The sequence below is a fragment of the Notolepis coatsorum genome (assembly GCF_963971535.1).
Source record: "Notolepis coatsorum genome assembly, chromosome: 2".
NCBI lineage: Eukaryota > Metazoa > Chordata > Actinopteri > Aulopiformes > Paralepididae > Notolepis > Notolepis coatsorum.
In genome coordinates, this window is record NC_140166.1 from 76,911,943 (window position 1) to 76,934,346 (window position 22,404).

The window sequence follows — 22,404 nt, forward strand, 5'->3', positions numbered from 1 at the left end:
CTACCATTATAAGCTAGCTTTTATTCTCTCCACCACTTCTACCCACATTGACATTTTGGATTCGTTGAGACCCAGAATTCTTGCTGTAGATATTTCTTGATATATCACATCGAGATATGTAAGAGACCAAACTTTCCGGCACATTTTTTCCGGTTGAAACCAGCGTGATGCGATCAGTTTTTTAGCTACTGTGATACCTGATAAGACCAATCTCTTTAGCTGTGGATTTACTGCAAACTCAAAAACATCATTTAAAAGCAATACAGAGGGGTGTACTGGTATATTCCAAGATATGAGTTTTGATAATTGATGGGTCACATCTTTCCAGAATGCCTTAACTGGTGGGCAGTCCCAATACATGTGCATAAATGTCCCTTCATCTCCATTTGTACATTGGGAGCATTTTGAGTCCTGTTTCAGGCCCATTCTGTTCAGTCTTATAGGAGTCAAGTATGTCCTGTGAATATAGTTAAGATTGATTTGTTGATGGTCCGGGTTCCTTGATGTAAGACGGACATTTGCCCATGCTTCTTGCCAAAGTGATCAAAATCACTTTCCAGGTCTGGAATATCCCTCCTCCAGACAGTGTCTAGTTGAAGGGTTTCATACGAGGACGTTAGTAATTGATAATAAAAACCTGATACAAAACCTCCCAATGTTTCTCTTTCATAGAAAAATTTGTGGTATCTGTGGTGTTCAACTGGTATGTGTAATGGAACACTGTGAGACTTCAAACATAGGCGTAACTGTATGTAAAAAAGCCATGTGGACTCGGTGAGGTTAAACTTTGTGCATATTTCTCCATAACTACAGAAGCCCTGGTTATTAAAAATATCCCCTAATGAGTGTATGCCTTGCTCTTCCCATATAGGGAATCTTATAGGACGTTTTCCCATTAACACTTTGGTTGCCTAAGGTTAAATTCATGATATACCATAGATTGCCAGCGCTATTTGTCTATGGAGAAAGTCCCCTTCTTTGCAGGGCTATAACTTTTTAAATTCTATTGCTACATTGCCATTATTAGGGCCCATTCAAAGTCCTATATGTATTGTTCATTGTGTAGCAACGTTAAACTTTTTCATTCACATATTCATAGTAAAGTATGGTCTAATGTATAAGTATGTTTTCATCTCTTTCTGCAGCTTTCTCCAGAACGTGATCTATAGCCCCAAATACATTATATTGATGATGCAATACAGTTTTATGGCAATCAGCGCGATATAAAAAATTACAACTAGACGTACTTCTAGAAGTTACTACACGTCATCTGATGTTGACCGGATGGGCTAGGGGCCGTTTATAATTCTGTGGGCAGCGTTATACCAATCATCTAATGTGGGTCAAATGTTGATAATAGCAGTTAGTATCGAACACGGTAACGTTACACGCTGAAACTCACCCCAGTCTTCGCGCGCCGTTGGGCGATCATCGTAGAGTTGAAATCTTATCATTATGGGATGTAAATTTACCCGGTCCATCTCCAGCTTGTATAATGGTATATACGTCCAAATCATGTTGTTTATCGAGTTATTGGCAATCGATCACTGTGTAGCGTGACGAGCCAGAGTCGCGGGACCTATAGCGAGCGCCCGGAAGTACTACGGACGTAGCACAACCTCTATGCCACTTCCTGTTAAAGCGATTGCGCCGATCGGCCACCAGATGGCGCTCCTGAACCGCCAGAGAGCTCAGTGGGTCCTGCTGGTGGATCTCAGGCCAGCGGAGGGGACATATGAATCCGATCGCAGATTTTTGAAATATTGATATAAGGACGCTGTACAGCGTCCCCCGGCAACTTGAGCATGGCCAGCAATGACGTCAAAACACGTTTCATGGCAGTCAAAGTGTTAAGAGTGCATTGTTATTGAATATGGGAGTGTGATTATGCCATTTTTGAGGGTTAGGATATTTTTTTTGTGTTTCCCGCCATGTTCGGATTGCATGGGTAATTATGGGGCCAAATTTCCGCTCACAGTGCTTGATTGGAAGTTTAGTGTGTGCTATGTCCTTCAGTCTCTGTGGGGCTACTATGTTTTCTTCCAATTCTCTCCAAGATACCAAAGCCTGGGGATCAAACCATATTGTCAATGGTCTTAATGTGAAAGCCTTAAAATATTGTAAAAAATCTGGAACTGCCATGCCACCGTCTGCTTTATTTCTCTGTGCGGTGGATCTTTTTATGCGAGGTGGTTTGTTATTCCAAATAAATTTGTATGTGGAGGAGTGTAATCTTTTCCAGTAGCCCTCTGGAGGGGGTAACGGTAGCATTGAGCTGATGAAGTTGATTCTTGGTAATACATCCATCTTAACTATTGATACCCTTGCCTGTACTGAGTTTTTAAGTTTTGCCCACCTGTCCAGGTCGTCTTTGATTTTGTTCTGTATTTTTGTGTAATTGTGCTTCACCGTTTGTCTTATGGTGGGAAATATTTCCACACCCAAGCATCTAAAATGTTTTACCATGGGTATCGCACCTGGGAGGGTTGTGTCTTTTTTTGCATGGATGTTAAGTGGAAGGAAAGCCGACTTCGGCCAATTTATTTTAAATCCCGATAAATCACCAAAGTTCTCTATCAACTTGAGTAGATGAGGCAATGTGGTGTTGGGGCTTTGCATGAACAATATTACGTCGTCCGCATATAAACGAATTTTATGTTGTGTGCCCTTGATTACGATTGGTTCTATGTATTGGGATTGTCTTATATATTGTGCTAAAGGCTCTAATGATAGATCGAATAGTCCGGGACTAAGAGGGCAACCCTGTCTGGCTGAGCGTGATACCGGAAAGATTTCGGAGATGAATGTGCCTGTTGTAATCATGGCCGATGGGTCCTTGTATAATACTTTATATCAATGAATCCTTTTCCTAACCCCATCCTTTTTTTTTTTAATGTTTTTATTTTCAATTTTCAACATAGAACAAGACATCACAATACAATACCGTCAATAATAATAAAAATAATGACACTAACAACAGTAATAACATTACAAGACAAGCAAACAGAAAAGAAAAAAGACAATAAAAATTAAATAAGGAAATGACAATATAAAATAAATAAAACAAAATAAAATAAGTGTGGCTTTCACGTGTGTGCCTTATCTCGTGTGCTATATAAACGTGTGTTCTACCTACCCATATGTGCGTGTGCTTTACCTATGTATATGTTTTATGTGTACATGCATATATGTGTGTTGTGAACGTGTGCATATGACCGTGTATTCCCTAGTAGCCCAGAGTGCCTGTACAGTACTACTGCAGCCAAGAGGACACGTACAGTATCAATGTAGTCAAGTGGGTTTGTACAGTATTATTATAGTCAAGAGGGCATGTACAGTATCACTGTAGTCAAAGGTATATGTACAGCATTACTGTAGTCAAGAGAACATGTACCGTACTACTGTAGCCCAGAGGACACGTACAGTATCAATGTGGTCAAGTGGGCATGTACAGTACTACTGTAGTCAAGTGGACATGTACAGTGTTACCGCAGTCAAGAGAACATGTATAGTACCACTGTAGTCAATAGGACATGTACAGTATTTACAATGCCAGTACCGTAGACAAAACAAGGCAGCAGTGGGAGGTTACTGGTAATGGGGAAATCCGGCGAGCACAGTGGTGGATAGTGCAGGCCCAATATGCGACAGATAGGGGTCCCAGATCTCATAAAAAGTGTCCAACTTGGAATGCAACCCCATCCTTTCTAATACTGCCCATAGAAACGACCATTCCAGCCTGTCAAATGCTTTCATAGCATCCAGGGATAGCATCGCCTTAGGTGTGGTGTCCTCTTTGTCTGCATCTAGTACGTGCAGTATTCGTCTTATGTTATCATTGATCAGGCGACCTCTTATGAAGCCAGTTTGGTCCGGATGAACTAAAGACGTCATATGCTTTTGCAATCTGATGGCTAATACCTTAGAGAGTTTGTCATCGGTTCCGAGGAGGCTTAAAGGTCTGTAACTACCGCACTCGGTGGGGTCTTTGTCTTTTTTGAGAAGGACTGAAATGAGTGCGATATTGTGGTGTTTATGGAAGCTCCCCTCCTTGACTGAGTATAAGATCATATTTAGTAATAAGGGTCCAAATATGTCCCAACAAGAAAGGTACATTTCTGATGGGATACCGTCTCTTCCCGGAGCCTTACCATTTTTCATTCCGGATATGGCCTTCTTGAGTTCTTCTAATGTGATCGGTGCTTCTAACTGTTTAGCGTCGTCCTCCGAAAGTTTAGGGAGAATAATTTGATTAAGATATGTGTCCAATTTGTTTTGATCAAAGGTCGTTTCTGAATTATACAAGTCGGAGTAGAATTCTTTGAATGTATCGTTTATTATTTTGGGGTCTGTTACAAGTACTTGTTGTTTTCTAATGGCAGTTATATCTGCCATTTTGCATTAATTCTTAATCGCATGGCTAATAGGTGACTAGGTTTAGAACCTTGGAAATACTGCTGTTGTCTTGTGCTGCGTATTTGCATTTCCGATTTTTGTCTGTATATTGCATTGATCTCTGTTTTTAGAACGTTAACTTGATTTTCTAGTCTAGTTGAGTTGTTGTATTTTAAAGAATTAAATAATGTTGAGTAAAGCGTTTCCAGTTCAGACAGTTTTGTGCATTGATTTTTGCGCAATATGGAGGAAAATCTATCCGTGAAATCCTTGATCATACCCTTTACCGACATCCATATTATTCTGGGGTCTTGCACCGCGTTTGCATTCTCCCGTAGGAATACTGTGAGAGCTTCTTTGAGTTGTGTAATGAATTCCTTGTTGTTAAGCAGCATAGTATTAAAACGCCATCTTGGGGCCCGGGAAGATAGTATACCAAATGTTGCTTTTAGGATTAAATAACAGTGATCTGAAAGCGCATTGGGTATCATTTCCACTTCATATTTATCAAATAGTCTCGGGGATGCAAAGACGTAATCAATTCTGGATAATGTGTTATGTCTCGCCGATCGACAGGAGTACTTTCGGGTCGTGGGATTAAGTGAACGCCATAAATCAATTACCCCTGTAGTCTTTGACCAATCTTTTAATGCTTTAGATGAATTTTTTTGTTCGCTGGAAAAGGCGAGGTAAGATTTGTCCATCCTTGGATTCCAAATGGCACCTATTATAAATGAGTACTCGGGATGGTTTAACATTTCATCGGTTAGTGAAGTGAAGAAACCCACTTCGTACAAATTTGGGGCATATACCGCTGCCAACGCTATTTTCCTGTTATTATGTACAATCCTAGCTATAGTTATACGCCCCTCAGCATCCGACCATACCCCTTTTAATTCGATATTTAATTTACGTCTGACGACTATGGCTACACCTCGAGTTCTCGTACCAAAAGAAGAGTGACTAATATTATGGTATATGTTATCCGCTAACGTATCTACTGTATGTCTTCCTCTAAAATGTGCGTTTCGCTTAGTAGAGCCACGTCCACATGTTCTTTTTTCATCAGTGTGAGCACGCTTTTGCGTTTGTGTTGTTTGTTTATCCCACCGGTGTTCCATATCATTATATTCAAACTAGCCATAATCTATGCATGTTTTTGTGTAGTTTTTGGTAATGCTTCTGGAGTGCGAAGCTACAATAGATGTACATCCAATTAATGAGGTCCCGTTGAGAGCCGAGCTTAAAAACATATATATATACAAATAAAAATCCCCTATTTTCCCCTCACCCAGAGAGTCGTACAGGCCTGTGTTCCAAAAACACATCCTCCGCGTATGACGTTCTCCCTTAGTCCACCGGATTGCCCAAACTGAGCATTGTAATCCTAATCTTCCTATGCTAATTGCCAAAGGATCTAACATTTTCATTCTAATACAATAGAATGTCGCTTTTGGTCTTGCACCTTCCCTTACTGTAATGAAATATTGTGAAAAATGAAAAAAAAGAGAATAAACTTTCATCGACATATTCACTTGAACCCTCTACTAACATGTAGGAAAGTCAGGAAAAAGGAAAAGATTGTAGAGAAATATTGACACCTTAATGTGAAGAACAATGGAAAAGAACAATGTAAGTTAAAAGAAAGAGAGAAAAAATAGAATAATAAAAAAAAAGATAAAGATAAGGAGTGAGAGATAGAATAATACTCAACGTGGAGAAGCCACTAGAACCGAATTGAGTGATTAGATAAAATAGAAAAACAGAGCCTTTTAGAGCTTCAATGTGCCAGTCTCTTCATCAGTGGAGTGATTACTTAAATTGTTAGAATAACCTTGTTGTGTTCATACGTTTAGGTGTGGTTGATTTTTAAAGTATTATTAAGGTCTGATTGAACTTCAGTCAATTGATTATATGCTATGTTTATACACACCGGATGTTTAATGTTAGAGTTGCAGGCCTTCGTTGTCATGGTGCATTATATTCTAGAAGGTTGTAGAATACACTAGTACTAATAGACTGTTGTTGTGTTCCAGAATGATCTAAGTCAGTGTTTCTCAACTGGGCCATTTTGAGTGGGTCGCGGAAGTGTGTGTAAATTTTTTTTTTTACTTTTTTTTTTCTCACTACCTATCTTTGTGAAAGTGGCTTCTCAGCTCTGGTCCAGCTGAAGACAAAGCGGAGGAACAGATTGGACATTGAGCATGACCTCAGAGTTGCTTTGTCTACCATCACCCCAGACTTTGAGACTCTTGTCAGGAGCAAACATCATCCCCAGTTATCCCATTAGTTCCCTACATGTTAAGCTAAGAAGTCTGCTAAGAAGGATATATTATTTATTATTATTTTATTTCATTGTGTTTTTAGCCCTTAGTTGCACTTTTGTTGCAACCCCAGTTATCCCATTAGTTCCCCCAAACGTAGGTCTGTTATGTTAAGCTAAGAAATCTGCTAAGAAGCATATTATTTATTATTATTTTATTTCATTGGGTTTTAGCCCTAGTTGCACTTTTGTTGCAACCTAAGTTATCCCATTAGTTCCCCCAAATTTAGGTCTGTTATGGCTAAGAAATCTGCTAAGAAGCATATATTATTTATTATTCTTTTATTTCATTGGGTTTTTAGCAATAGTTGCACTTTTGTTGCACTTTTTTGTGTTTATTTCATGTTTTGAAAGATTGCGTATTACTGCAAATTTTTTTTTTTACATAAATCATAGTGGTTCAAAATTTTGGGTCGCGACTTAATGACTAAGGAAAATGTTGGGTCCCGAGGCTAGACCAGTTGAGAACCACTGATCTAAGTGACCCAGGGCAGTCGAGCGATAAACCCAGAATATTCCAGATTGATCTTATTGCCAATGATATGTTCTTGTCTCCCCGGAGACCAGAGGTCTGAAATTATAATGTATTACGAATCGTATTATACACAATACGCATTGGTATAGACGGCCTGCATATCATCTGCTACTTTTGATGAACACAATAAAAGTCATTCTAATACTGATATACACAGAGAAAGAGGGAGATGAATCGGCTTATCTGTTTTCAGACAGTGTCGTTCTGCCTTGGGGGATCTGCTCCATATCGATTCCAATAATGATTCCTCAGCCTCTTTAGGTGTGTGTAATCCAATCCTGCGGCCGTCCCTGCCCACGATCGATAACAGCGCCGGGTATGTTAGCCTTGGTCTGTGGCCAGACTTGAAAAATGTTTGCATCACCTCCTTGTATGGTAGACGTCGAGCGATGGCGTCTTTGCTTAGATCTTCGTAGATAAATATTGAATGATCACCATGTTTCAGCTTCCCACGTTGGATGCGAGCAATTTTGATGATGTCATCTCAATTCTTAGAGAGAAAAATCGTGATTCACATTTTTGCAAGAATCGTGCATCCCTACTGCCCAGGAGGAGCAGGAATCGAACCGGGAACCTCCGGAATGGATTACCAGACAACTGCTCAACCTCCCGAGCCTTTTCATCTACAGCATTTCATTGAACTGTAATTATCACAACACAAGGAGTCAGTGTCCTCCGATGACATCACAGGAGGACATAGCCAAACTCATTAATGTCAACTGTCAAACTAAGTGAATGTGTTTCGACGAGTTTTGCAATACACAAGACTATGTGCAAAATAAATTGGCATCGTTGTGAATCAAGAGTTGACTATTTACAACAACAAAGAATACATTTGCTGTGGATCCCACTCCAACCCTAACCATAAGACCTAACCCTAACCCTAACTCCAACTCCAACCCTAACCCTAAAACATAGAAGCTTGTAACGTGGTACTCAGGGCAGCCCTACAATATTCCCAGAGAGTCAACAATGGTTTCAAGGACAAGCATATACAAGCCAGAATCTTACTCGACACTGTAAAATGATAGGGAGGTGAGTGGTGACAAATAAAAGCTGAAACTTGAAACAAGTCTCTTCCACAGAGCCTGGCTGTCATGTTTCAGCACAAACAACAGCTGGCCTATTTTGTTTCCTGCATTCGCCTTTGTTCCGCCTGCAATTTTCAAGACACGAATAGCAAGTTTATGAATGGTTTGCCGAATATCCATCTCTGTCATTGTCAGAGTTTGTGTTCTGAACCATCAAATCAGACTCGTTATCAAAGTATGCCCGCGAGCAGGGACATATATTTGGCAGAATCTAGACATTAATGTGTCTGAGGGAGGGAGAGAGAGAGGGAGAGAGATTGAGAGAGGGGGAGAGAGAACACCACAGTAGGACAGATGACTCCTCTCACAGGGAAGAACTTAGGGTAACATGTCTCTGACGTAATCTTCCATATTGGGTTGTGACTTTGTGGCCTTGGTAAGCTTTCATAAACCTGATTGTTTATCTGTGTGTTCTGTACAGGCTAACGGCTGATCCCAAACCTGTCCTCACTGACCACGGTCCTACCACTGCTCAGCTCTGACACTGCCGTTACAGTGAGTCAGTCCCGGGCAGGTCCTCCCAGCCCTCCTCCCAGTCCTCCCAGCCCTCCTCCCAGTCCTCCCAGCCCTCCCAGCCCTCCTCCCAGTCCTCCCAGCCCTCCTGCCAGCCCTCCTGCCCTCCCTGCCCTGGCGACGAGTGGGAGAAGGGATGTCCTACTGGTCTGTAGGCCTCTCCCAGGCCAGCAGAGTCACACACAGCACCATGGAGGAGGAACAGAACGGTAAGACTTCCTCACTCTTTCCACTGACTTCACAGTCAGAGCCACAGTGTCTATAGCATGTTACTTAAAGGGACACCTAGGTGTTTCATTCTGGTATTTGTCACATTCTGGGCCATTCAGGTACCCCAGCCCTGCTAACCAGACTGTATCACTGGGTCTTCTGGATCACAGTATGTTAGTTATCTCTGAGGCAAGGGATCACATTGTGGTATTAGGCATTGCGATGACATGAGCATTAGGTGTTCTGTATTGAGCTATGGTGTGGTATTAGATACTATAAGGGCAACCGAACAACAAAAAGATGCCAGTGAGGGGATATGGTACGAAGCTCTTTCCAACGCATGGTGCTTGTTGATAGTAAATCAGGTCGTCTCGTTGAGTGCATTTAAAAGTTTTATTTTTGCTTGCAGGGTGGAAAAAGCAAAGCATAACATAAACTCGGTGTTTAAACTGTAACCTAAACAAATGACTAGTGTTGCAAAATAAACCTGAAAATAACTCAAAACAACTGAAAACAAACAAAACACACTCGATTGAAAAACTGTGTGGCTTCCCTGTGATTTTCCCCAATTCCCTCCCACTGCGCACCTGTGACACACCTACTAATAGGCTGTGCCCGAGATCATCTGAGCCCCGCCTCCTATGCCCACTGCCCAGCTAATTAGTCAGTAATCTCAAGACACCTTCACAATAACACAGCACCTTCATACAATAAAGTGACCACAGTAAAATCATCAAATTGGCTACAACAGATACTGTATCCGGGCTATGGTGTGGTATTAGATACGGTATCATGACTATGGTGTCACTGTGGTATTAGATACTGCATGTATTAAATCATTGTGATTCTCAGTGAATACCCCGGCGGAACTCGCTTGGTTCATACTAGTTACAAATTTATTAGGTCAATAATAGGAGAATTGGCTTCAGAGACCAGAGCGGAAGTTCTGTCCGGGACCACGGAACTGGCTCCCCGAATCATAGAGTACGTGACCAGGTGGGTAGGAGATAGGAGGATATATGGGGGCGTGGAGGGGCTGGAGAAGGGTGAAGGAGGGCGAGGAGGGTGAGGAGGGGGAGACACAAATGGGTATTTGACATACAAAGGAAAGGTGGGGGAGGTGTTAAGACAGTCTACCACACCATCCATCAAGCAGAGAGGATCTGGTCTGATGTATTAAAGGAGTACTTTGACATTTTGAATTTCAAGTGGATACTTTTCTTCACTTTACACATAATGTCCTTGAAATGGTACGTTAGCTTTATTAGCATTCCTCATTGAAACCAAGGGGCCCAGGTAGCTGCAAGCGTTCTGATGGTAACCATCCAACCAGCAGAGAGGTTTATATACCGGCTATAAAGGGGAAGGGGAGGCAGCAGAGCACGTCTGTGGCTGGACGGCTGTTGATTAAATATAGAACGCAGAACTGAAACACTCTGCTGGGGGTAAGAGCGCCCCCTGCCTGTGTGTGAGTGTGTAACAGTGGCTCTGCTGGTGGTAAGAGCGCCCCCTGCCTGTGTGTGAGTGTGTAACAGTGATGCTGGTGGTAGGAGCACCCCCTGCTTGTGTGAGTGTGTAACAGTGCCTCTGCTGGTGGTAGGAGCGCCCCCTGCCTGTGTGTGAGTGTGTAACAGTGATGCTGGTGGTAAGAGCGCCCCCTGCCTGTGTGACTGTGTAACAGTGTCTCTGCTGGTGGTAAGAGCGCCCCCTGCCTGTGTGAGTGTGTAACAGTGTCTCTGCTGGTGGTAAGAGCGCCCCCTGTCTGTGTGAGTGTGTAACAGTGGCTCTGCTGGTGGTAAGAGCGCCCCCTGCCTGTGTGAGTGTGTAACAGTAGCTCTGCTGGTGGTAAGGCATAACAAAAAATATTGTTTGTTTCCTGTTGGTTGTCAGTTAAGGCCATGGGTAGGTAGGGAATTTATTTAATTAAATTCTTTATTTTATTCTTTCCCACGGCGACTATGGATAGGGAATTTCTTCATTTAATTAAAATGTTTACAACAACATGGATGCATGTACTCTGCCAGCATGTTTAATATCCATAATATTAAAGGTTTGACTACGTTTTTTTTTATCCACTTTTTCTCCCATTTCTATTTTTTCTCCCATCCCAATTATCTTTTTTTTGTATTTTCTTTTTTTTATAATTTTTTAAACAAACATATAAACAAACATGACAACACACGATAAGATATACAAGCATTAATTAACAGTGCACATCCAATGAAATCACCAATTAGTTAAATGTCTTATACAGGATATACCCCTAATACCTGCTATATAATACCCTACACACATATGCTCTAGCTCGTACCCCCCCCTCCCGGACCCCCCATTGGATAATCCATCCATTATCCCTCGCTCCTAACCAGACACTACCATTATATGCTAGCTTTTATTCTCTCCACCACTTCTAACCACATTGTCATTTTGGATTCATTGAGACCCAAAATTCTTGCTGTAGATATTTCTTGATAAATCACATCGAGATATGTAAGAATCCAGACCTTCCGGCAAATTTTTTCCGGTTGAAACCATCGTCATGCTATCAGCTTTTTAGCCACTGTGATACCCGATAAAACCAATCTCTTTAGCTGTGGATGTACTGCACACTCAAAAACATCATCCCAATTTTCATATCGTCCAATTCAACCCTCCCCTGTCTTCGAACGTTGTTTCTTGCCTCCCACAAGCTGGCTGCAATGTGGACAAAGTCATACATAGCACGAGTCCCCTCCGATACTCGAGGTAACAGCCGTCACATCTTTCCACCTGCGCGGCTCGATCTTTCAGCGTCGGGGGTCTGTGCTCTGGAGGGGCCCCGCCCCCGTCGCTTCTTGATTCTACTGCGCAGGCGCACCAACCGACCTGTAGGAGTCGCTGTCCACAACGCCCGATCCCCACCCTTCAGTTTCCCTCCCCGTAATACGGCCAATGTGTATTACTGTGGACGACCAGCTAAACTGAAAGCAATGTGGAGAGCGGGGCTCGAACAGGAGGCATCCTGTTCGAGCCCAGTCTCCAGCATTCGTTGCGAGCGCCTTGCCCACTGCGCCACGTAGCCGCCCGGTTTGACTAAGATTTCTATGAAACTTTATTGTATAAAAATAAAAATGTAATATTTTTTTTTAATAAATTGGGTCGCACCTAAATCGGCAGGGTCGGTCGGCAACCGGAACCAAACCATTATTTTTGTTAGGCCCTATGACAAATAAGACGGTTCAATTACTTTTATCTAAATCCAATCAATATTCCTAATGCCGTTTCAATGTAAGGTTATAAAAATAAACATATAAACATTCATATAATAATACAATAACCTAAATATACAGCTAATCCCCATTGTATTCTGAAACGTAGACTTTAACAGTGTAGGCAACTAAGCCAATAGAAATAAGGTATAACTCATGAGTGCTTTGGCTCCTATAGGAGTCCTTGAGCTTTTAGTTTGTTTTAGTATTACGCTACATTTAATAATGTCATTTATCAGCTATCTGCAAGAAGAATCACATATTAGTTGTTTCTCATGAGTGGGATTCATCCAAAAACTGAGATAAGAGTGTCCTTCATTACTGGAAGAGATTCACTCGGAGGCGCTTTAACAATGGATCACTAGAAGGCTTGCCAGGGGCAAGGTCATCTCTTTAGACTGAGGAATTTAATACCAATACTTCAGTTGCTTGAAGGTATGTGAACCCCCCCCCCCCGGAACAGTCAGTTTTCCAAACACCCCACCCCACACATCAATCTCCACCACGTCAATCCCCACCACATCCCCATCCAAGACACACACCCTGAGGCATAACAAAAAATATTGTTTGTTTCCTGTTGGTTGTCAGTTAAAGTGGAGATGAAGCAGTGAGCAATGTGATCCTAGTTTGTTTGTTGTGTACCTTGTGTAAGACAGGGTTCTATAATCAAATGTGAAATCTATCTTATTTGTCTGAAAAATATAATATAATATCCCTGTTTTCAACATGGGCGCCGCCATTTTGTTGCTGACGTCATACCGGGGGTTGGGTGTATACACTCTGGTTAGCTGCCTATATTGAATGAGTCAGTCAGCAAATAAAATGTTGCCTACAAAACAACGGGACCGCGGTGGTTCTGTTTGTATTGCTCCTGGCTGTTCAAACTAATTTTACCATGTGAGAGAGAGGAAAGTTGGTTAATTTCCACAAACTACCAGTGAAAAAAACAGTGTTGTTGACATGTTGGCTCGGGCTGGCTGCACTCAGGCGGCGCGACCAGCCTGTTGGACAGGGAAGGAGGATCTGCAGAGAACACTTCATTGCCTCGGATTATGTTGTTGGGGTGGGATGTTTGTCCAGAAGACCACTAATCAGCTGAAGCCGGACGCGGTTCCCTCGGTCTTCGACAGACAGACCGGCGTTAGCTCTCGGGAGCGATCGCTAGCTAGTTGGCACCAGCCGGGGCCCGGCGTTAGCTCTCGCTAGCTAGCGTTAGCAACCGGAGCGTCGCGGAGCATTCAGCCTGCTGGCTACCTAGACCCACTTCAACCAGCGTCGCGGAGCATTCAGCCTGCTGGCTACACAAGCTGTGTAGCCAGCAGGCTGAATGCTCCGCGACGGCATTCAGCCTGCTGGCTACACAAGCTGTGTAGCCAGCAGGCTGAATGCTCCGCGACGCTCCGGTTGCTAACGCTAGCTAGCGAGAGCTAACGCCGGGCCCCGGCTGGTGCCAACTAGCTAGCGATCGCTCCCGAGAGCTACCGCCGGTCTGTCTGTCGAAGACCGAGGGAACCGCGTCCGGCTTCAGCTGATTAGTGGTCTTCTGGACAAACATCCCACCCCAACAACATAATCCGAGGCAATGAAGTGTTCTCTGCAGATCCTCCTTCCCTGTCCAACAGGCTGGTCGCGCCGCCTGAGTGCAGCCAGCCCGAGCCAACATGTCAACAACTGTTTTTTTCACTGGTAGTTTGTGGAAATTAACCAACTTTCCTCTCTCTCACATGGTAAAATTAGTTTGAACAGCCAGGAGCAATACAAACAGAACCACCGCGGTCCCGTTGTTTTGTAGGCAACATTTTATTTGCTGACTGACCCATTCAATATAGGCAGCTAACCAGAGTGTATACACCCAACCCCCGGTATGACGTCAGCAACAAAATGGCCGCGCCCATAATGCTAAATGCTTCAGAAATGTACACAACAAATCGTTTTTTCTTAGAAACTGCTTATTTTTATAACGTGACTTCTTCTGTGGCTTATCTAAATACTAATGTGATGCTATGAATATGTATTTATCGCACTGCTTCATTTCCACTTTAAGGCCATGGGTAGGTAGTAGTGTTGTCAAAAATATCGAAAAATCGATACATATCGATTCTGAATATTTAAAACGGTTTCAATACTCATTTCCCGAAATATCGATACTTTCTGCAGTATCGATACCAGCTGGCTTGCTCGCAGTGTTCTACCGCAAGTTGTTGACAGACAGACGCACGCTGTTGCAGAGCACGCTTGCCCCTCCTCCGCTGCAGCCCTCCCCCTCACAGACCGGTCTTCAGTTTGTAAACAAAGATTTTAGCTCCGAAGATGGCTAGTGCAGACTGCAGAGCCTCCGCAACTTGTGCTTGTGGATAAAGAAAACAGCAGAAGTGCTGTTTGGAAGTACTTCGGGTTTGAAGTAAACGACGAAGGAAAAGCTAAAGATGCCACGATGCCCATTTGCAAGCGTTGTTACAGAGCAGTGCCAACGATACAGCTATTAGCTAACGTTAGCTAGTCGTTCCTCCGTTAGCTTATGCTAGCTAGCTGGCCACCTTTATAATTACTTCATGGAAACGGAGTAACGTTAAGTTGAGTTCATTCATACTACACTAGTACACGTATGAACTCGACATAACGTTACCCCGTTTCCATGAAGTGTTTAATTAGCAGCAATCTTGTTTAAAATGTAACGTTAATAAATGCTCCGAGTATAGCTCCGGAGAAATCTCTCTCTCTCTCTCTCGCTCTCGCTCTTGCTCGCCGTCATGAAAATTGTTGTAGTTGTTTTAACCAAATAAAAAGCAGCAGCACTATTGCATAACTGAGTCATGTTTGCTATGTATTTCTTTCTTTAGGGGAGTTTGTTTCACAGTTTTAGCATGATGTTTTATAGATGGCTAGGTTAAACAGGTTTTTGTTTTTAAGAGGGGTTTGATTTAGATTAGATAATTTAGTTATTTTTAAATGTCTGATCTAAAGATAAACAAAGGGTTTTAAAAGTGTTATATTTATCTTCTCTTATAGTACCAGAGAGAAGCTGAGGAGAATCAACCAGCAACAAAAGCAAAATTTGTATATATATATTTTTTTTTTGGTATCGAAAATGGTATCGAATATCAATACTTTTCAAGGTATCGTATCGAAGTCGAAATTCCAGTATCGTGACGACACTAGTAGGTAGGGAATTTATTTAATTTAATTTTTTATTTTATTCTTTCCCACGGCGACTATGGATAGGGAATTTCTTTATTTAATTAAAATGTTTACAACAACATGGATGCATGTACTCTGCCAGCATGTTTAATATCCATAATACTAAAGGTTTGACTAAGATTTCTATGAAACTTTATTAAAAAAAATAAAAAAAAAATAATAATTTATTTTTTACTCCTAAAATATATTGGGTCGCACCTAAATCGGCAGGGTCGGTCGGCAACCGGAAACAAACCATTATTTTTTTTAGGCCTAAGAGCGCCCCCTGCCTGTGTGTGAGTGTGTAACAGTGATGCTGGTGGTAAGAGCGCCCCCTGCCTGCCTGTGTGTGTGTAACAGTGATGCTGGTGGTAGGAGCGCCCCCTGCCTGTGTGTGAGTGTGTAACAGTGATGCTGGTGGTAAGAGCGCCCCCTGCCTGTGTGTGTGTGTAACAGTAGCTCTGCTGGTGCTAAGAGCGCCCCCTGCCTGTGTGTGAGTGTGTAACAGTGATGCTGGTGGTAAGAGCGCCCCCTGCCTGTGTGTGTGTGTGTGTGTAACAGTAGCTCTGCTGGTGGTAAGAGCGCCCCCTGCCTGTGTGAGTGTGTAATAGTGGCTCTGCTGGTGGTAGGAGCCCCCCCTGCCTGTACGTGTGTAACAGTAGCTCTGCTGGTAGTAAGAGCGCCCCCCTGCCTGTGTGAGTGTGTAATAGTGGCTCTGCTGGTGGTAGGAGCCCCCCCTGCCTGTACGTGTGTAACAGTGTCTCTGCTGGTAGTAAGAGCGCCCCCCTGCCTGTGTGAGTGTGTAATAGTGGCTCTGCTGGTGGTAGGAGCCCCCCCCTGCCTGTACGTGTGTAACAGTGTCTCTGCTGGTAGTAAGAGCGCCCCCCTGCCTGTGTGTAAGTGTGTAACAGTGTCTCTGCTGGTGGTAAGAGCGCCCCCTGCCTCTGTGTGAGTGTGTAACAGACAGTGGCTCCGCTCACAGGCCACAGAGGAAAAAGCAGCACATGCAAGAACGTGTAGACACAAACACACACACACACACAAAGTTCAGGGCAGTGTGTTCATCTGGGCTGAGGCTGTGTTCCAGAAGCATCTGCTGTAGTACAGTACATTAGATTAGAGTACAGTAGAATACAGTAGAGTACAGTAAAGCACAGCATGGCTCTGGTACCAGGGAGAGAACGCTCTATGCCAGTCCCAGGGGATGATGTCATCCTTGGGTACACTCACTGACTACCCCTCCTCCTCCTCCTCCTCCTCCCCTTCCTACTCTGGACCTCAGGGAGAGGAGAAGAGAGGAGAAGATAAGAGAGGAGAGGAATTGGGTTGGGTTATACCCTGTTGGGATGGATGGATGGATGGATGGATGGATGGATGGATGGATGGATGGATGGGCAGGGTTTAGCATCACTGCCGCCAGAGAGAAGGGGAGAGAACGAGATAGATTGATATGTTTGTTGATTGACTTATCAGTTGATTGTGATTGACTATTGTTAAGCTATTATCCCTTATCTTTAATTGTTGTCAGTCTTTATTGTAAAATTGTTGAGAGATATTTAACTGTTGATATTTTACTTTGTGTGTATATATATTAGGGGTGGAACGGTTCACAAAATCGACGGTTCGGTTCGTATCACGGTTTTCGGTTTTCGGTTCGGTATACGTTGTTTTTTTATTTAAAAATAATTTAACACTCTAAAAATACTAATCGAAAGGACTGGACACGGACAAGTTAAACGGCAATCAATTAATTTAATACAACAGGTAGTTCGAGCTGCACTTTCGTGCTTATACGACCACACCACAGCCACAGGGATATGCGGCTTTGATGAGCTCTCTCTCCTGCCGATTAAATTCAGCAGCTCTTCCTCGAGTGCCTGTAGCTGCCTGCATTTGCACAACGGCGTCCATCCCTGCTGCTAGCTAACGTTAAAACGAACCTAAAGTTAGTTGTTCACCAATAATCTACATACACCAACTGAACAAACGCAGAACCGGACTACACAAGCAGATAGCGAAGCATCATAAATACTTCCGGTCGGGGGGTTTAAAAATAAAACACCAGAAATACGTTTATTTTGTACATTATCTAACGTTAAAACGAAGCTAAACTAACGTTACAACGGAGCATTTTGACTTGTTGCGTGGTGGCGATGTCTCGCAGATAATACAACTACAAGTATAATTATTATAGGGCTGTCTTAAATACTTCGAAGCTTCGTTCGATGGCACAAGCTTCGAACATAAAAAAAAAATTTGAAGTAAAAAAAAAGAAAAATAATAATAATAAAAAAGAAAATCTCAAATCTTGCGCCTCCATTCCAATTAAACGAAAGTAAGCGGCGCCTCAACTCCACCTCTCTACAACAAGCACGTGGAGATTATCTGTGTTGAAAACAACAAGGACATGTGCAGCAGACATGTCGACGAAGAAGTCATCAGACGTGTGGTTACACTTTAAAATATGCAAAGACAATGCCCAAAAAGCCGAGTGCCAGATATGCCAGAAGAAAATGGCATATCACAACTCTACAACAACTTTGTCAAATCACCTAAAAAACGTAAGTATCGTTGTACACGATGGCGACGCCACACAAAACATTAATAAGGCTATGCCTATGCTGCTATGACTAATGTGTTACCAAGTTGGCTAATTTAATTGTAATCATCTGCTTTTGTAGGTGCATTGTCTGATATAATTATAAATTATCAATTAAATATAATATAATTGTTTGCTTGATAGACGAAGGTTGCAACATAATTATGTAATGTCATGTCGTTGGCTGTGAGAGCAGCCCCACTGCACCCAGGCAGCGCAGCCGAGTGAAACGTTGTTGGCTGCGTCACGAAAGGGGCTACTTAATTAATTAATCCAATCCACTTTATTTATAGAGCACATTTAAAAACAACAACGTTTACCAAAGTGCTGTACAAGTCCCACAACATAAGATTAAAAAAATATATATATATATATATATTATAATTAATATTATTATTATTATAATTTTTTTCTTTTTCTTGAAGCTTCGAATTAAAATCGACGCTCGGCCCCGAAGCTTCGATTGCCAAAAAAAGCTTCGAAGGTCAGCCCTATATATTTTATAAAAAAAATAATTATATATTACATTTTTTTTTTTTTATAAAACCAAAAACGATCGGTATCGGCAGTGTATCGGCCGATATGGCTCATAGACGATCGGTGATCAGTATCGGTGGCAAAAAACGTGATCGGGGCATCCCTACCTAATATATATATTAGGGCTGACCCCGATTAGTCGAATAGTTGACTAATCGATCGAAAGGAGCCGTATTCGACTGCCAACCTCTTAGTCGAATGCAAATTTATTTTTAAATAATAATAATTATAATATATATATATTTTTTTTTTCTAAAAGCAATGAGGCCTAGAAGTGTGGCTAACACTAATGGCGCGCATACCAGACAGGCTAACTGCCTAAGAAGATGGGCACAGAGGCACTGAAAGAGGATTTCACCTGTCTAATGAACACACTAGACTAGACAAATATCAAGATGTATCCATCAGTGGACCAATTGCATGCTTTTGCAGAGGACAAGAAGCCTTCAGTCGACTCCTTCAGACATTAAGCACCCCCCACAGCCCAAATGGAATGATTAAAAAAAATATATATGATTATAATTTCTTTTTTTTTAATAAACTTTTTTTCTTCATCTGCAAATTTTGGCCAATCAATGTCGACTATACAAATCCTTAGTCGGGGACAGCCCTAATATATATATGTGTTAGTGTAACCTATTGTACTGCATGCAGAACTTCTGCATGTAACTAGGCTAACGTCACAGTGACCAAATGCGTCCACATTTTTATAGGATTCTATCACATTTTCATAACAATAGCGAATATTACTTACCCTGCGCCGTTTTCATTGAGGTTTCTTACAAATTAACAATGTTTTATTTGTCCTATATATGCGGATAACATTTAAAATCTTAAATTGTACCATTTGTTTCCCTTTAGACAACAAACATTATGCTAATGATGCACTTTTGTTAAGATAATTAGTTTACCATTTGCGGTCACTGTACTGAGGTCGCATTAATAGTTTACCGCTGTTCAGATCGCGTCAAAGAATAGACGCGTCCCAGTGACCTGTGACCTGTGCTAAAGGTCTTGGGAAATGTATTGTTGTAGTTTTCAACATTTTCACCTTTTTAATTTTAAACCAATGCTGCCATCTACTGACAACAGAAAGTGTTGTGTATCGTCACCTTGAGAGGCTGCCCTCGCACTTCCGTAAACACCGTTGCCCAAAAGACATTCTAGAGATTCCCACTTTTTACTGGAAATGGGGCGTGGCCGTATTTGGTCCCAGACAATAAGAGTGGCTGCGATTGGTCTACGTTCCGTTATATCATAAACTGGCTGTGAAGAGGAGGCTTGTGTGTGTGGTTCTATTGAACCCATGTTTATTCAGACATCCAGGGACCTTGCATGACATGGTACCTTTGGCAATACTGTATCTTATTATTCATTTTTTTTGTATATATTTTTTTGTATAAGGAAGTTCGTTGCATTGTTCATTTCAATACCTGTAATAGTACAGTAGTCCACACACACACACACACACACACACACACACACACACTGCTCCAGTCACGCATCCACTCAACTCATGGAAAATACGCACCACGCTCTAATATACTAATAAAATGGAGTATTGAACAGTTTTTAACAGCTGGGTATTGCGATACTTTTCTAGTATCGGTGTATCATGCAACCCTAATGCCGATATATGAGTGATAATAAGCCAATAATATATTTGCCGGGCTCTAGTAGACAGAGAAAAGAGACGGAGAGACATACAGTATGCCGGTACATATGCCATTTGATGGAGGCTTTTATCCAAAGCATTTTCTACGATAGCGCCATGGCTGCATGCATTCATAGTGTGGGGGTCCCCACTAGTGAGAGAGAGAGAGAGACAGAGACAGAGACACAGTCACAGATGGAAAGAAAGATAGAGACTTGGCATGTCTCTCAAACAAAGAGGCATCCCCCCCACTCCCTCTCCCACAGCCCTCCCCTCTCTATCAGTGTCTCTCTCTCTCTCTCTCTCCAATTACAGCCAACCAGGCAGCTAGGCAAGGAGAGAGCGAGAGAGGGAGAGAGAGAGCACGGCAGGCAGGCAGGCAGGGAAGGGAGGATTGGAGCATGCTCAGCCGTAGGAAAATGGCCATGCGGGCTGGATAAGGACTACTGTTCTCTCAGTGTAAAAACCACACCAGCGAACCTCAGCCACGAGAAGAATCCCAGTGGCTTTTGGATGTGATGGAGGGAGAGGAGGAGAGGAGAGGGGCGTTCAGTCGTTCACTATGAGCAGGTAAGAGGAGAGGAGGAGGAGAGGAGAGGGGCGTTCACTCGCTCGCTCACTATGAGCAGGTAAGAGGAGAGGAGAAGCGGTGAGGCTTGCATCAGAGGACACGGCTGCCCGACGGCTAGCCTTGTTTACATGCGTGTGTGTGTGTGCATGTGTGCGTGTGTGTGTGTAGGACTTGGGTCAGGAGGTTGGGTCAAGCAAAGGAAGTGTTTTGAGTGACGGGCAGCCCTGACACCGTTTACCTGCTGCACCCCGCAGCTCAATGATGATTTGATTACATCACTACATTACGCCGTTACAGGTCATTCCCTCGAGAAGAAGTTGTTCTCAGACGACCGCTCCGCTGATTATATTCTCAAACGCTTGACATGATTGAATCAGTGGCTGATAGTGAAGAAGGGTGTCGTCGTCTGCTCTGGGTGAGTTGGAGTTTTTTTTTGTCAAACCTGACATTGCCAACAACAACCATTAGCTGCAGTAAGGGATACTGGTAAAATGGGATTCATAGTCTACACACGGCACGTCTACAAGTACAGTCTACACGGCATCTTGTTCTTATCCCGCCTAGGCCATTCACAAAAGGAGATTGAGAACATTCCGAGAGCATTTGGCAGTCTGGAAATAAGTGATTACATATAATCTGGAGTAGACAACAGTTTGTTTTCTCAGAGTTCACTGAGTTCGCAGAAGGACATTGAAAATGATCAGAGAGGATGTTTGGCATTCTTTCGGGAAGACTGCGTTACGGTGGAATTTCCCGTGAGCGGTATTCTGTCGAGCTCCCGTACCTCCTGCTTAGGTGACAGTTATATCCTTTCCGGTGTCCGTCTGGATGTCCCTGTGTTTTTGTTTCAGGATTCATTACCTGCTCCCGAAAAGGTGGTTGTAGCGCTTCTTGTCGGCCTTTCTCGTTTCCCGTCTTTTTGTCAGCTTTGTGTTTGTTACTATTTCTATCTAAAGTGTTTTGTGAAACTACAGCGTGAAATGCACTTTACGAAATCAATCCAATGGATTTTGATTCCTCGAGACGGAGAGACAACCATTTGCCGGTCCATTTGCGATGCGCCGATGGAGAGATACTGAATAGAACAGCTTCACGTTGGGGAACATTATGGGCTACTGTAGATCCATATAGTCAAGTTAGACCACGCTCACAAGTTCTCACACTGGGTGCTGCAATCTCATAAAGTTCAGTATATCAAAAAGCAGGGTAGCCGGACCAGCACTCTCAGTTTCAATGTTTTTAATGGCAGCCTGAATATATAGCAGACATGTTTCGGACAATGTCCTTCTTCAGTGATATGGCTAGCCATATCACTGAAGAACTACTGTAGATCCACAAAGAATGGATTGCACAGTGCTAGTTGCACCCTACTTACAATTCATTATGAATTGAAAATGGGGGACCCTGGTGTAAACAAGACTAAAGTCTTTCTCTGGTCTGCATGCTGCATTCTACCCATTCTACAATCTGTTAATAAAAGTTTCAATCAATCAAATTTGATTGATTGAAAACTTTATTAACAGATTGCAGAATGGGTACAATACAGTAAGG

The 22,404-nt window shown here is 42.6% G+C and overlaps 1 protein-coding gene across 1 annotated transcript in view; it reads left to right on the forward strand.

Moving 5' to 3' along the window:
• lrrk1 (leucine-rich repeat kinase 1) overlaps positions 1–22,404 on the forward strand; it is a 281,804-nt gene that overhangs the window by 6,407 nt on the left and 252,993 nt on the right. The window contains 1 exon segment of the mRNA XM_084308234.1: positions 8,766–9,066. Coding sequence (XP_084164360.1) covers positions 8,994–9,066 — 73 coding nt within the window. The 5' untranslated portion in view covers positions 8,766–8,993.